The sequence below is a fragment of the Fukomys damarensis genome, unplaced genomic scaffold, assembly GCF_012274545.1.
Source record: "Fukomys damarensis isolate Sample0158 unplaced genomic scaffold, DMR_v1.0_HiC HiC_scaffold_21, whole genome shotgun sequence".
NCBI lineage: Eukaryota > Metazoa > Chordata > Mammalia > Rodentia > Bathyergidae > Fukomys > Fukomys damarensis.
In genome coordinates, this window is record NW_022900933.1 from 8,578,172 (window position 1) to 8,594,227 (window position 16,056).

General features: G+C 43.0%; 1 protein-coding gene across 1 annotated transcript in view; it reads left to right on the forward strand.

The window, feature by feature from the left end:
- The window catches only part of Fntb (farnesyltransferase, CAAX box, beta), a 72,769-nt gene that overhangs the window by 4,618 nt on the left and 52,095 nt on the right, over positions 1-16,056 (forward strand). Inside the window, exon 2 of the mRNA XM_010603038.3 lies at positions 13,053-13,117. Coding sequence (XP_010601340.1) covers positions 13,053-13,117 — 65 coding nt within the window. The remainder of the gene's footprint in view (positions 1-13,052; positions 13,118-16,056) is intronic.

Consider the following 16,056-nt stretch of genomic DNA (forward strand, 5'->3'; position numbering starts at 1 on the left):
TTGAGAGGGAAGGGACACGATCTGACTGGCAGTGTCACAGACCTGATTGTCCTACTCAATTAGAGCATAGGTGCAGGGAAACCATCTTGGAGGCTGGCATGACGGTTGTGCTGCAGGGAGGGCCTTCTGTGGTGCTAGGAAGCAATGCATGGTCATGTTTTTAGTGCTTGCCTTCCATCCAGTGCCGTGTGGCAGCCTGCACTGTGGCTCAGGCCAGTAGGTTAATACTGAAGGTCTCAGAGGCAGTTGCCTTGCCAAAAACTGGTTTGCAATAGATGCTACTCCTGTTTTCCTTTTAGTTTGTCCTTGAACAGGGCCCATTGGGTCCTTCGCCTAAAGTGACCCAGTGTCATTAGATGGCATTCAGTCAGGTGACGGGGAGCAGAGGGAGAAAGTCAAAAGAATTAAGGTGGTTATGGCAGTGTAGCAGCTTCCCATTGTGAGCGGACTCAGCATATACTGCAAGCAGATACTAATACAAAATTTTTAATTAAAAAACAATCAACTCTGAGGGACTTAAAAGAATTACTGCTCTTGATCCCTGTTCTCCGAGTTCTTTTAGAGAGAGAAAGAATATGCCGAAAGCCACTGTAGTGTGCTGAATGGTGACTGCACTGTACAGGAAGGCAAGAGCGAGCATGTGGGCTGAGGGGTCAGGACGACTTTGTGGAGAGCCCCGAACTGCGGCTGGGCATCAATGGTAGACAGAGGGGCAGCCGTTTCAGTATAAGGACCCCTTATTAGGGAGGACTCAGGCTTCACTGGGGACAGCGGGAACGGTGGCTTAACTCAGTGGAGGGTGCAGTGTGGGTCTGGTACGTGCGGCCCCCTCCGGGTGTGGAGTGCAAGACAGATAGGCTGGCTTCGAGCGCCAGGCAGTGGGCTACGGAGGTCCCCAATTCAAAGATGGGGTGGGACAGGTTCCAGGAAAGAATCCCAGCCCCTGCTGTTGATGTGCTGATTCTTAGTATAGTCTCCAAAAGATTGGTAAATGGAGGCAGAACAAGTCACTCTCTAGGATCAGGATTTCCAGTTGTCATGCCTCTGACAGACAGATCCAAGCTATGACTTGACTAAGTGCTCACTAGACCACTTAAGTGAATCAATTTAATTTTATTGAAATTTGGTTTATGCCATATTGTACAACTATAAGGCAATCTCAAATATCATATTTTGCCTATGAAAAAGTCCAAAACATCTGGGTGTGGTGGTGCACACCTATAATCCTAACTCTGGGGAGGCTGAGACAGGAGGATGACTGTGAGTTTGAGGGCGGTCTGGGCTACATCGTGCGTTCAAGGCCAGCCTGAACTACATAAAGGACCCTCAAAAACACAAAAAAGGCCCCCAAAAGTTTTTATGTTAAGTTGAAAGCATCCTAACTTTTAGGTGTGTAGGTGAATATGCCGAGTCAAATATCCACTAGCAAAATGTAGTTAAATTTAGGTAAATAGAGACTGAGGGTGCTCAGTGATAGAGCATTTGCTTAGCATGCCTGAGGCACTGGCTTCAATTCCCAGCACTCCAAAACCAAATAAATATACCCTACTAATGTAAAAGCACATACTTACTGGAGATGTAGCTCATTTGAAGAGTAGTTGGCTAGCATGTCTAAGGTCCTGGGTTTGATCCACAGCACTCATAAAATTAGAAAACCACACCAGGCATGGTGGTACACCCACATGCCGACTTGGAAGACAGAGGCAGCGAGCCTTTGTCTCAGAATTGCAGAGAAGGGCTGGGCATTAGGTCAGTGGTAAGAGCACTTGCCTAGCATGTGTAAGGTCCTAGATTCAATCTTCAGTATCAAAATAGGAAAGAAGGAAAATCACAGCATACTTTATAAAATAACATTAATTTGAAAATACTGTTTTTCCTCTTACTTGTAAAACATTTTTCTTTAAACTCTTCACATGCATTCTTTTAGCCCCTTGGTGGTACTAGGACTTGAACTGAGCAGTGAGCTACGTACCCAGCTCTTTTTTATTTTTGATTTTGAGACAGGATTTTGCTAAGTTGTGCATGCAGCCTGGACTCAAACTTGGCAGTCCTCCTGCCTCAGGCTTCTTGCTGGGATTACAGGTGTGCACCTCCATAGCCGGCTGTCACTGACTATTTAATTCCAAGTTACAAGATTCTGCTTTCATAATAGTAAAAAGTGTTCTTCGCAATGTGCCCTGTAAGTGTGTGTTTGTGATAACTGTGACTTAATCACTCTATTACTTTTAAAAATTACCTTTAAAAGGCTGGTTTATAATAGCGATTTACACATAGATGTGAAAATTTATGCCCTCAGGAATAATTACTAAATCTGTGTCTAATTTGCCCTTTTGCACAAATACAGTAGCCAAAGCAGCCAGAACTAGACCTTGAGTGAGGTTGTTTTAGGCTACTGTGCCAACCTCAGCTGCAACTTTGTATTCTACATTAAAGGAATTGAAAGAATTCGCCAGAGCAATAGATACTTTGTAAGTATTTGATTATAAAGTGACCTTTTTTTTTTCCTCCTCCCTGGGGGATAGCTATCTTTAAAAAAAAGACTCTGGAGGCTGGCAGTATAGCTCAGGGGAACAAAATAGAAGGAAGCCTTGCCTTACATTTATCATATTGATGATTCTTTTACCACAGTTTAAGCAAAAGAAATCAATAAGCTTCAGGTGGCAAGTGTGTTTTTTGGAGCCATCCTCTGGGGGAGAGATGGAGCTGTAGGAAGAAAAGGCAGTAATAGACCACCGTGTAAAGTTGGTGCACCGTGAGATTGGCTTTAGACAGAAAGCCGCGAAAATGCCAAATGCATTGCTGGCTTTTACCAGGCACTAGTGAATGGAAATATTCTCCGCTTCTCACTCAAGTTTCTAGAAAAAAAATCCATAAGACATCTTTTTAACAGAGCTGCCAGCTGGTTATATCTTATTTATTGCCAGGGCACCTAAATCTTGGGGACTCTACTCATCAGAATCTAACATAATCTCTCTACTGTTGTAAAACAAATTAATACACATATTAACATACCATATATATATGTGTGTGTGTGTGTAAATATAGAAATACATATTTATAGCTGGATGTGGTGGTGCACGCCTGTAATCTCAGCCCTCTGGGAGGCTGAGGCAGGAGGACTGCAACTTCAAGTCCAGCTAGGCAAATTCCCAATTAGTGAGACTCTCTTTCTGAAAAATAAAGGGAAAAGTTAAAAGGGCCAGGATGTAGCTTAGTGCAAAGGTTCTGGGTTCAAATCCCACCATTGAAAAAATATTTATTTCACATTATATATTTTGAGAAAGAGAAAATGAGAGAGAGAAAGAGAGAGAGAGAGTTAGTTCAGCAAACCTAATAACATTCTGTATGCATGCAGATACCTAGCCTATGTCTTGTCAAGCAGGTGTAACTTCTGGGTAACTAGTGGACTGCACCTGAACTCGTTACCTTTAGCCATATCCCAAGCCATCATTACCTCCTAACCAGAAGAGGTGAGACATGTACTGTTAGGGTTAGCATCTGCATATGATTCGTTAAATGGGTTTAGGGGTGCTGTCCTGGACCCTCACAGGTACGACACTGCTTTGTGGAAAATAAATGAGGCCCAGCCACTGACTGAGCAGTTCGCTCTGGGAACATGGTTTCTTTGTACATCGCGTCCTGCCCGTCCCCTGGGGCGTGGACAGTGAGACATTATAGAACCAAGCACTTTGGAATCCTTTTGTTTTGCTTTGGTTTTCCTAAGGAATTTGTAAGGTACAACAAGTATAAATAATATTGTGAATGATAGCCATTTTTCTGTAATTGAGAAGTACTAGTCACGACATCTGACTCTGCTTCGGGTGGTTTGTGTAGAAACCCTCTGGCCTCGCCTCCCAGCGCACTTTGCCCCCCTCCACCGAGCAGCTGCTGCCTCGTGCTCCTTCTCTCCCCTCTCAGTTTTGTGCTGTGTAAACACCTGTATGTGTGTTTATTCTTAAAAGTTTACATAAATTGTCGTGCTCAATTTAACATTAAAAAAAAAAATCCAGATAGGCCGGGCTTGGTGGCACACACCTGTAATCCCAGCATTTGGGAGGCTGAGGCAGGAGGATCGCTGTGAATTTGAGACCAGCCTGGGCTACAGAGTGAGTTCCAGGTCGGTCTCAACTATGAAGTGAGACCCTGTCTCAAAAACAAAGCAAAACAAAATAACAACAACAGCAACAGCAATCCAGATTTATGTATGTGTAACTACCGTTAAAAATAATTTTCCAAAAAAGTAAAAATCATGACTCAAATGTATAAAAATGAATGTGTGGTTTTTTGTTTTGTTTTTGGTACCAGGGATCGAACTCAGGTCCTTGTGCTTGTGAGGCAGGTGGCGGAACCACTGAGCTACCTCCCCAGCCTGTGAATTTGTGTTTTAAAATGTGCTTTTTTTTTTTCCTTTTATTGAATTTATTGGTACATTTAAGGTATACAGTACAATTATGTTCATTATTGGGATCGTGTACCTTTACATGACAGGTCTTGGTTCTCATTTTTTCTCCTTGTCCCTGCCCTCCCTTCACCCCCCTTCTCCCCTCCCCATTTACAAATACTTTATTTCCATTTTTTCAATTTGTCATATTTTTTTCTTTTCCCTTATTCCCTTTCCCCTACCCTTCCCACTTTCCCTACACCTTTAGCCTTTTTCTTCCTATTTCACATGGTCAATTATCCCATTAGGATCTTATGTACTATTATAGTTTTTCACACGAGAGAAACTTCGGTATTTACACATGTGTGACTTATTTATTTCACTTAGGAGTATATCCTCAATATGCATCCATTTTCCTATGAATGAATCTATTTTCTCATTCTTTATGGCTGAGTAATATTCCATTTTATAGAGAAACCACATCTTCTTTATCCAGTTTCCAACTGAACTCTATTACACTGTGCTGCTATAAACATAGGTACACATATATTTCTGTGATATGATTCTTTTAATTCTTTTGGAAAGATACCCAGCAGAGGGATGGCTGGGTCTAATGGAACCTCTAGTTCCAGCTCTTAGAGGTAGCTCCACATTGATTAAAATGTGCTTTTATTTGTGTTAAAGAAACCAGACAGATGTTATGATCAGATCAAACAAAAAGTCCACACAAATTTACACAGAATGAAGAAATTTAATTTCACGTGGGAGCAAACATGATTTTTCCACTGGGAGAGGGAAAGCAATCAAAAGAAAACTGTGGGTATAAATCTGTCCCTGTTGCCACGCTGCAGTGGAGGTCTCTACTCTCCACACTTTTGCTTAAGTGCAGCAAACACAGCAAGCCACTTGGGAGCCTTTTGTATCCCAGGTACCTGAAGCACACAGGAAAGTTGAGGATGTGTTTTTGAAGACATATGTCTTCCTATGAAAAAGTAATGAAGTATTTTGACTTTTCTAGTTCTGTATTTTGAAATTTCAAACATAGCAAAGTTGAAAGAATTTTATATGAATATTAGTATGCTTTCTCTCCAGATTCTTGTTAACATTCTCCCATACTTTTTAAAACTGACATATTCACTTGTGAGTTTTATCCCTCTATCCATGTTTTCTCTTTCTTTGGGTGCTGAATTTTGAACCTAGGGCTCTAAGCATTTTAAGCACATACTCCACCACTAAGGTATACCCCAGGCCTCTGTCCATCTTTTTCTTTTTCTTTTCTTTTCTTTCCTCCTCCACCTCCTCTTCTTTTGTCTTTTTCTAGTACTGCACATTGAGCCAATGCCTGTGCGCTGAGTTACATTCCCAGCTCTTTTATATTTTTTATTTTGAGACAGGGTCTCATTAAGTTGCCCAAGCTAGGGTCCTCCCTGGGCAACTTGGTGAGATCCTCTTGTCTCAGCCTCCCTCATTCTCCCTTCTTTAGGAAAGGAAACTGGGCCTGGTCTCTGGGGTCCAGCACCTGCATATTCTGTGATTGCTTTTGGGCTGAGGAGAGGGTGTGTGGGTTATGTGCTCAGCAGTAGAAAGTTTAAAGAAATCACTTCCTCTAAAAGCAAAAAAAAAAAAAAGGAAGTAACTTTTAAAGTTCCATTTTGCAGTGCCAGTTACAATAAGTTTGGTATTTATGTTCTTTTTCTTTCAAGATAAAGTTTACACACTAGGAAATGTGGAATCATAAATGTGCATTCACAATTCGCTGCTTTTGGGCAAGTGTGCATGACCTGCGTAACCAAGAAAAAATTACCAAGATAAAGCACATCACTATTGTCACCAAGAACTTCTTTGCTCAGTTGGAATTGAAATTATGTAATTGGTGTGTCACAGGACGAGGTCCTAAGAGGTCCCTCGGAGAGGAGATGGGGACCTCAACAGCCCCTCCCCAGTGTGGTGCGGCTTCTTCTCCACCCATGGTGGCACATGCCTGTAACCCCAGCCCTCGGGAGGCTGAGACAGGAGGATCACCACTACATATTGAGACCCAGTCTCAAAAAACAACCCACCTACCAAAAAGCAAACAAACAAAAAATAATTGTCCCTGTTTAGTTGTTACATGGTATTTATATAAATATATTACAGGGTTTGGTTTGGTTTGGTTTGGACAAGAGCTATTCCCAATTTTTGCTGTAAGAATCACTGCTGTGAACATACTTGTAAAAGTCTTCATGGAAATGTCTTTATTTCTCTTGAGTAAAAGCCTAGAGCTGGAATCACTGGATCATAGAGTAGGTATATTTTTGGTTGTGTAAACAAACACTAGCCTTTTCCATTGAGGTGGTGCATTTTATGCACTCATCAGCAGTGAGTTTGAGAGCTCTGATGCACTACAGGATGTCTCTGCTCATGGATATGGGGTGATGGGGTGGTATCTCCTACCCCCGCTTTTTTGACAGGGTCTCACTAAATTCAGGCTGGCCTCAAACCTGTGGTGATCCTCCTGCCTCAGCCTCCTGAGTGCTGGGATTATAGGCATGTGCTACCATGCCCAGCTTTCAGGGTCATTATTTTCAAATCATCAGAAACACTAATTGGTTTAAGCATTTATTTACCTATTCTACATATAAATGTATTTTATGTGTGTATGCACATCTGTTTGATTTCTCAAAAATCTTTTTTATGGCCAGGCGTGGTGGTGCATGCCTGCAATCTCAGAACTTCTGGGAGGGCAAAAGGAGGATTACAAGTACAAGCTCAACCTGGGCAATTTAGTGACTTAACAAGACCCTGCCTGTCTCAAAAGATAAAAAGAACTGGGGATATAGTTCAGTGCAAAGGCTCTGAGGTCAGTCCCCAGGGAACGCCTCCCCCATCTTTCTTATACCTGAATACGGTGGTCTTAGTGGAATTTTGTTGTTAAGTGTTTTAATAGTTAAGGACAAAGGCATTGCTAATCCAATCTAGCCGAGACACCAAGATACAATTTTTCCTTTGATACATGTGTTTATATGTGTGTTTCATCCATGCATGCATATTTGTGTAAATATGTGTGTATTGCATATATAATTTTTTTCAGAGTCCCAGAAAGATGAAGACATCATTTCCTAAGAGTGACATTCTTCTATTGATGGGCAATAACATACCTCAGAAATTAAAAGTAGTTCTATAATAGTATCCAATATCTAGTTCACTTTTAAATTTCCATAGTTGTCCCAAGACCTGTGTGTGTGTGTGTGTGTGTGTGTGTGTACCAGATCCAACCAAAGATCCTTTTTTTCAAACTTTTTAAATTCTGAAGAGAGAGCGTGAGTTGTGGCTCAGTGGAGAGCACTTGTGGGCTTGCCTTGTATGCTTGAGGCCCTGGTTCAATTCCCAGCACCCAGGGAGAAAAGTTTTTTGAAGAGCTAATATCTTGGGACTAAGTCGTCTGTAAATGATCCTGGTGGCCTTTCCTTCTTCCCTTCCGCCCTTCCTTCCTCCTTTTTTTTTTTTTTTTTTTTTTTTTTTTTTTTTTTAAAAAATTTTTTTTTTTTTTTTTGTTGTTGTTGTACTGGGGATCCAACTCAGGACCTTGTGCTTGCAAGGCAGGCACAGCACCACTGAGCTAAATCCCTGGCCTGGTGGCCTTTCTGATAACATTTTCACATAGCCGTGTTTCTGAGGCAGATCGGTTGCTTTAGACTGTCAGCCTCCTTCCTCTCAGGAGAACCGTGCCTCTTTCATTAGCAGGTTGTGATATGTGTGCCCTGTGCCCAAGGGAAGTGAGCCCACAGCCCTGTGCTGTTTATGCAGAAGAAAATTACCTGTTGCTATGGAACACTTCAGCAGCCTTTGCCTCAGAGCCTTGCCTGTGTGGTTCCTGCACTGAAAAGAGAGATGAAATAGAATACTCAGTCCCGTTGGGAGGGAAAGGAACACGGACAGCCAGGATAAAGGGAGTCCAGGGAAAGTGGGCATCCCGTGGCATCCCTGTATAGAAGATGGAAATTAATTATTTTTTCCTGAGTTCAGATTTAAGAGCTATAGAATGTGAACTGTAAACAATTTTTTGTGATTTAGGTAAGTTCAAAAAAATAATAAAAAAACCCCAACAAGTCAGGCATGGTGATCCATGAGTATAATTCCAGAACTTGGGAGGCTGAGACAGGAGGACTATGATGAGTCTGAGGCTAGCCTGAACTGCATAGCAAGACCCTGTCTCAAAAACAAAGTCCCAACTCCCTGGTATTTCTTTCTTTTTTTCTTTCCTTCTCTTTTTGCAGTGCTGGGAGTTGAAACTAGGTCTCACACATGCTAGGCACCTACCTAGTCTACCCTTCAGCTACACCCCTAGCCTAGCTCCCTGTACTGAACGTGAGTATTTAATAAACTTTCAAAAGGAATTAATTGCAGATCTTGCATATAGACATTATGCAGTCATGACTTTTTCCCTCAGTTCTGTCCCAAAGGCTGAGATTCTCATTCTGCTAGTGTGTTGGAGGTCCCCAAGGCCACCTCTAAGTTTAATAATTCTCTTGAAGGACTCGTAACTCAGCATGTAGTTGCTCTTATGCTTATAATTAATTACAGTGAAAAAATACAAAGTGAAAGCAGCAAAGTGGAAAAAAAGGCTCTTGGCCTCTTCCAGAGGAGGGGAGGGAAGGGAAAAACCCTTTTCCTCTGCCGAGTTTAGGTTCTCTGGCTGGAGCCTTGTAATTAGATGCGTGAAAGACATATTGGCAAGAGGAAAAGCAAATTTATTACCCTGTGCATTGTTCATGTACACAAAAGAGCACCCACGGTGAGCAGCCGGGAGGGACGTAGAACTGGGTCCTGTGTCATGTCTTAGGCTGAGAGCAGAGAAGCGATCTGGGGCTTCTGGGCAGGGGAGGCGAGTTATAGGAAGAGATCAGAAAAAGTATGGCAAGCAAGAGTTATTTAGAAAGGTTTGGCAAGCAGTTACGTTGGTGCATCTTCACTGATTAATACAGAGCCTCCTGCTTCCAGGGAAGAGGAGAGGAGACCATTTTTAGAAAGTAAGTAAACTTCATTTCTAGAAGGAAAACGTGTGCCCTGTTGTAGAGCTTTTCCTGCATCTGCTGCTTCTCAAAGAGGTTGAATATTCTGGTACCTGTGGAAGTCATGCAGATTTTTTTCCTCTTTTCTTTTGTAATTTCAGCACTTGGAAGGCTGAGGCAGGAGAGTCACCATAAGTTTGAGACCAGCCTGGAATACATAGTGAGTTCAAGGCCAGCCAAATTTCATACTTTGGAAATTCCTTTGATTTTCTCCTCCTCAGATGAATACTTTTTATTTTTATTTTTGATGGGGATTGAACCTTAGCCTTCTCACACAAAGCTACATCCCCAGTTTTGGGCAGGGAGCAGGGTCTTGCTGAGTCAGTCAGTTGCTCAGGCGAGGCTAGAACTTGTGACCCTCCTGCTTCAATCTTCCAGAGTGCTGGGATCACAGAAGTGCGTCACCACTCCTGGCTTTTATTTCTTCATTCATGTATTTCTGTTAGTCAAAAACTTTACAGGATTATTGCTGAGGTTTTATTGTTGCTGTTATTGCTTTGGGTTTTTGATGCTGGAGGCTGAACCCAAGGCCTTATGCATGCTATGTGATGTTTTCTCCTTTTTGAAGAGAATTTTTCTTTTCTGAAGATTGAACCCTGAGAATGCTGAGCTATATCCCCAGCCTTATTTATTTATTTATTATTTTTCTGTACCAGGGATCAAACTCAGGACCTTGTGCTTGCCAGACAGGCATGGCGCCACTGATGTATTTTTTTTTTTAAATTTTGAGACAGGGCCTCACTAAGTTGCCCAGGCTGGGCTGGAACTGGGGATCCTGCCTGCCTTAGCTTCCCAGTGTGCTGGAATTACAGCCATGAGCCACTACTCCCAGCTGGGACAACTCAGGTGCTCATCATGACTTCAGCTTATTCTTTGAAATATCATAAATTCTTAACCAGTTCGCTCTTCAAACTCATACGCAAATACAAATACTAGAGCATATCCTGAAACGAAATACAAATGAACTTTCACTTGGCTGCCATTTGAGATTGCTTCCCTCATCATCGCAAATAATTTGTTCATCTCTGGTTAAAGAGACTAGAGCTCTCTAACAGTGGGAGTTCCAGAAATAGATGATAACAGCTTTTTTTTTTTTTTTTAAGTTGCCCAGGGAGGTACAGTTCAGTGGTAGAGTATTTGTCTAGTGTGCATGGATTCAATCCCCAATACCCTCACCCTCCAAAGAATTTTTTTCCCAGGGAGTATATATCTTGCAGTCTCAAAGAGACTATGTTTCACTACAAAGATGAACGGTGGGAGGACAGGGATGTAGCTCAGTGTCACCACGCCTGCCTGGCAAGCGCAAGGTCTTCGGTTTGATCCCTGGTATAGGGAGGAGGGGTGGGAGAAAAGTAAAGCCGTGTCCAGCTGGTCGGTCCCCTGGCTCTGACAGGGTCTTTGGCGTTGGGAGCATGTGTCTCCTCCATTCTCTTGTCCTTACAAAAACTCTACCTTCAGAGGAGACAGATGCGGCTTCTTTCGTGACTTTATTCTCTGAGATTCTTTGTTTTGTGGGACCATGGAATTCTCTGTGTGATAAAGAACCAGATTTGCTGTTTCTTTAATGTTTCGATAGTTGACGTTTTTTTAAAATGAATTGCTTAGCTGGTTTTCATACTTTTATTTAAACTATTTAATCTGACAATCCTGATGAGTGGCAGGAACTAATTGTGTATTTGAGAGAGGCTGATTAACAGAACACCCAAATGGCTTCATAGAGCAGACAAGGATAAATCTTTCAGGGCTGGGGTTGTAGCTCAGTTACAGAGCAATTGCCTTCCATGTGGGAGGCTCTTGGTTCATTTCCTAGCACTGAACAAAACAAAAACATAGGAGGAAAAGAAAATCATTTCCCTCTATTGCTCCACGTTCTTGCTTGTCTGGGACCCCTGTAGCAAAAGATAGATTAACAAAAGAAGACCAGACACGTTTTAACATACATATGTCATGTAAGCATGGGTGATACCCACAGAAAAATGAATAACTCCAAAAGAGGTGGTCCAGAATGCAACTTATACCGTGTCTTCCACTAAAAGCAAAGAACGTGTGGAAGAGGCCATTTATAGGGAGGTGACCAGGAAAAGCAAACAAAATAAGTTTTGTTATGCGATTTAATCATTTACCTTCTCCACTGATTAGAGTTTCTTGAGATTTAGTCTTCTTTTTCTTCTTGGTACAGAGAGGAGACACTCGTACAAATTGAGATTTCCTTTATAGATGTGAATTTCCCTTACCAAAGGATAATCTATTTTTCAGAGTTTTCCCTCTATCAGCAATTCCTCAAAATAATCCTTCTGCCATTGAGGCATGTTTTGGGATGCTATCTGTCTTCACCTGTTCTCTGAGTGACTGGTACCAGGGAGCCAAACAAAAAACCTGCCAGTGTTTCTTTACTGGATCCATCTGTCCAGTACTGAATCCATCTGCTCACCACTTTAAAGCAAATGCTTGGGAGAAGAGGGTTGGGAAAGAAAGTAGGTTTATAAAGGGTTGGTACCCTGAGAAAATGAGAAGGAGTTGTCATTGCCTTCAGCCCAAAAAGAGCATCCTAGGGAACTCAGGTACATGAAAGGGAGATGCTGGGGCCACGGGCAGGAAGTCTGTGTGCTGAGCAAGGTCTTTGTGTTGTGGAGCCTTTGACTCCTTTTTTATTTTATTTATTTATTTGGTACCAGGGATCGAACTCAGGACCTTGGGCTTGGGAGGTAGGCGTAGTGCCATTGAGCCAAATCCCTGGCTGGCCCTCTATTTTATTTATTTTTTAACGTGGAGGCCTAAACATTTTAATCAACCTTGATCTCCTAGGGCTAGTCCCAGCAATTCTTCAGACAAACATTATCTTTCTTTCGTTTTTTTTGTTTTTGTTTTTTAGACAGGGTCTCACTATGTAGTTGAGACTGACCTGGAACTTACTATGTAGCCCAGGCTGGTCTCGAACTCACAGCGATCCTCCTGCCTCAGCCTCCCGAGTGCTGGGATTACGGGCATGCGCCACCAGGCCCCGGCAACATTATCTTTCTTAAGTTAAACATCACAGCAAACTACAGGCCTTGTGTTAGTTGATGAGCATAATTAAAGAAAAGCAAGGAGGGGCATTACACATTCTAATGTTTTGTTTTGTTTGGTACCGGGGATCAAACTCAAGTCCTTGTGCGTGGGAGGCAGGCAGGGGAACCACTGAGCTAAATCCCCAGCCCCTACACATTCTAATGTTATGTGACGGTCACCAGAATTTCTTGGTGCTGTTAATTGAAACAAAGTTTACTTAATCATTTAGGTGTGGCTTTTCTTTAGAATGTGAGGCAAAGGGAGAATTTGGAGGACACCTCGCAAAAGGGCAGCCACTATTACAGTGTGGATGTTGTGGATTTGCTCACTGGAGGAGTCAGTGTAACGCGAGCAGGGTGCAGGTGACTCATTCACCCATGTCCCCCCACCCTGTCCTAAACCTCTCAAGCCGCTGTACTGTAGAGCCTTTGGATTCAGTCCTAAATACTGCAGTACATCAAGCAACTCCCCCCTCATAGGCATTTGTGGCAACATGGGAAAAAAAGTCAGTAGTGGTCTCATTTCTTTTTTTTTTTTTTTTTCCTCTCTCCCATGTCCTGCATCCTTACCAGGCCAAAGTAGAAGAAAAGATCCAGGAAATCTTCAATTCTTACAAGTTCAACCACCTTGTACCGAGGTAAGCTGTAGGTAGGGCTCCCTCCCGTGTGGGAACCTGTTGCCTGCTGCAGATCCGTGTTTGCTGACCTTGTGGCTGCCTGGATGTGCATGTGACCTGTATGTGCTCCTGCCTCAGGCCAGCGTACAGAGAGAGGAGACTCCGTGGGGACCGAGTTGTCAGCTGTTCGCTGGGGACGGCCAGGGGACGGCCCTCCAGGCTTGACCTCTGAGGTTTGAGATGGGGAGAGGAGTTCAGGTTTTTTCATTAATTGTGGCATGCTGCTTTGGTGTTTACACAAATGTTCCCAAGTTTCTCTTTTTTTATATTGCATTTTCTTTATTCACTTATTTATTGCTTTTTTGAGACAGGATCTCACTATGTAGTTGAGACTGACCTAGAACTCACTATGTAGCCCAGGCTGCTCTCAAACTCACAGCGATCCTCCTGCCTCAGTCTCCTGAGTGCTGGTATATTGCATTTTAAAACAGAGTCAAGGCGGTAGCCACAGACAGATTCCTTTAATGTAAACTTGTATTATTCTGTGGTGCTGGGAATTAACCCAGGGCCTAACTCATAGTAGGTAAGTGTTCTACCACTGAGCTACACACCTAGCCTTAAATTATTTGACTGGAAAAGTGAGAAATTTGAGTTGGTACCTCGTTGGTAATTGTGCCACAGATCTCAAACATAGAGTTCCAGATAAGAATGCAATGCTTTTTGGAGCTTAGCAAATTGAAGTCTTCATGCTCTGTGAGGTCAGAAATTTTAAAAAGGGAATTAAAAGAAGAAAAAAAATGTTTGTTTTTTAGAGCTAAGCACTGAACCCTGGACCGTGCTAGGCAAATGCTTAACCACTGAGCTACATCCCCAACCCCAGGAGAAATATTTTGCTTTGAACATTTATTTTCCCTTTTCCCAGTATTTGTAATGTATCACACTAGAATTTCATACAGTTGTTTCATCCCTTGGTAATTTTTTCTCTGCCAGTCAAAATACTTCTCTGAAACCATCCTGTGTTATGTCCAGCCATCCGAATTGATCAGGAGCCCTGAGTAGTGGTCATCATTTTATCTCAATGATAGAACCCTTCTCTTTGATGGTTTCCAAAGTGGTGGCCAGCTGCAGGGTCTCGAGCTCGGACGCCCGGTCTCTTGAGACCATCTGAGTCTCCGGCCCCTCCTCCCATGGAGGATTACACATGGCTCCAGCCCTGTTACCTTTGTGTCGTTTTGGCCATCTTTCTATTTTGCCACTATTTCCTTAAAGTTTTTGTCTTCTTTTACTAATTAGTCACTGCTGAAAACAAGTGGAAAAGGCGAGTGCATGTAGGGAAAGACAGGTGGGAAGGTGTACTTTATCCTCCTTCCCTGAGAAAGGCAAGGAGGTAAATATCATCTGGCTAAATGAGGTTTTCACCGCCTGCTAGACTAGACCTGTGACTTAACCCGAAACTCAGACTCAGGAAGATGAATTATACCTCTGAGCGTGAGCCACAGCTGGAGATGAAGCGAAGGACGACACTGATTTGAGTAACTGGAGGGAGTGAGCACTCTTTGGTGTAATGGCACCCCTGTCCCCCACTGTCCACCACATAAGCGGTGTGTGCGTGGCTTCGCCAGTTCTGGGGAGGCTTGGCGAGGGAGAGTGTGATTGTTTGAGGGCTTTGTTGTCAGCAGCTGTGTTCCCAGATGACTCACCTTGTTGGGCTCTGAGTCACTGTCGCCTGCTGCAGCCTCTGTGGATCCCTAACCTCTGCGCTTCCCACACGATGGACCTTTGACTGGCAATTTCTTTTTCATCAGAATAGAGCCCTCTGACTCCTTCACTCAAACTGAGAGACGTACTGAGAGGCCGCTGAGGTCTGGGGGAAGAAGTTGTTTTGGGCAGAGGGGACAATAAAGGAGAAAAATTCCTTGATTCATAGGTCTTGGTGTCAGGTGTGGGTGGAAAACAAAAGCGTTCATTTTGGGCATGCATCCTTGTGGAAGTAAAAACCCAAGGCTTTGGGTTTGCTTCAGGAAAAGACAGTTTCCCATTTTATCTTTGATGCCTATGAAAATGAGTCTTTTAAAGATGCTAATTAATATTAAGCAAGTGTGTTGCACATGTCTGTAATCTCAGCACCCTGGGAAGCTGAGGCAGGAGGATTGCAAGTCCAAGCCCAGCCTGGGCAATTTAGCAACTTAGTGAGGCTGTCTGGAAAGAAAGAGAGAGAGAGAAAGAAAGGTGCGGAGGGAGAGGAGGAGGAGGAGGAGGAGAAGGGGAGGAGGAAACAGAAAGGAAGGGAGGAAGAAGAAAAGGGAAGAGAAGAGAAGAAGGGGGCGGGGCTGGGAATGCAGTTCAGTGTGAAGCCCTGGCTCAGTCTCCAGCGCCGAATAAATGAATGAATTAGAGATATTTTGGCTGAATAGCTGCTATATAAATCAGCGTATTAATATAAAGCTGAAGCCATACATCACCAGCATAGAATGAATTTCTGGGAAGTCAGAATAAATCTGAGCAGTGGGGTTGAGTGGTACCGTGCTCACATAGCAAGGACAAGGTCCCGGGTTTGATTCCCTACACTGCAAACAAACAAAAAAGAATAAACCTGAAAATATGTAAGCATTTTAAATTATTACCGCAGACTTAATGTTTAGCAGTTTAGTAGTCAGCATTGAACAGTGTGACAGTATAGTGCAGGGACAGACCTCCACTGTCAGCTAAGGTGCGTGCTCACGTATTGGCGATGACGTGGCCTGTTTGTCTCCTGAAGTCACTGATGCTGATCAGAGGTAGGTAAGCTACAGCTGAAATGTACTCCTAACACTACAGAGCTTTCTTTTTTGGGGGGGGGTCTGATGCCGGGGATAGAACTCAGGACCTTGCACCCGCAAGGCAGGTGCAGTTCCACTGAGCTAAATCTTCAGCCATACTACAGAGCTTTTTGAGCATACTTTTTTTTTTTTTGGTTTTTT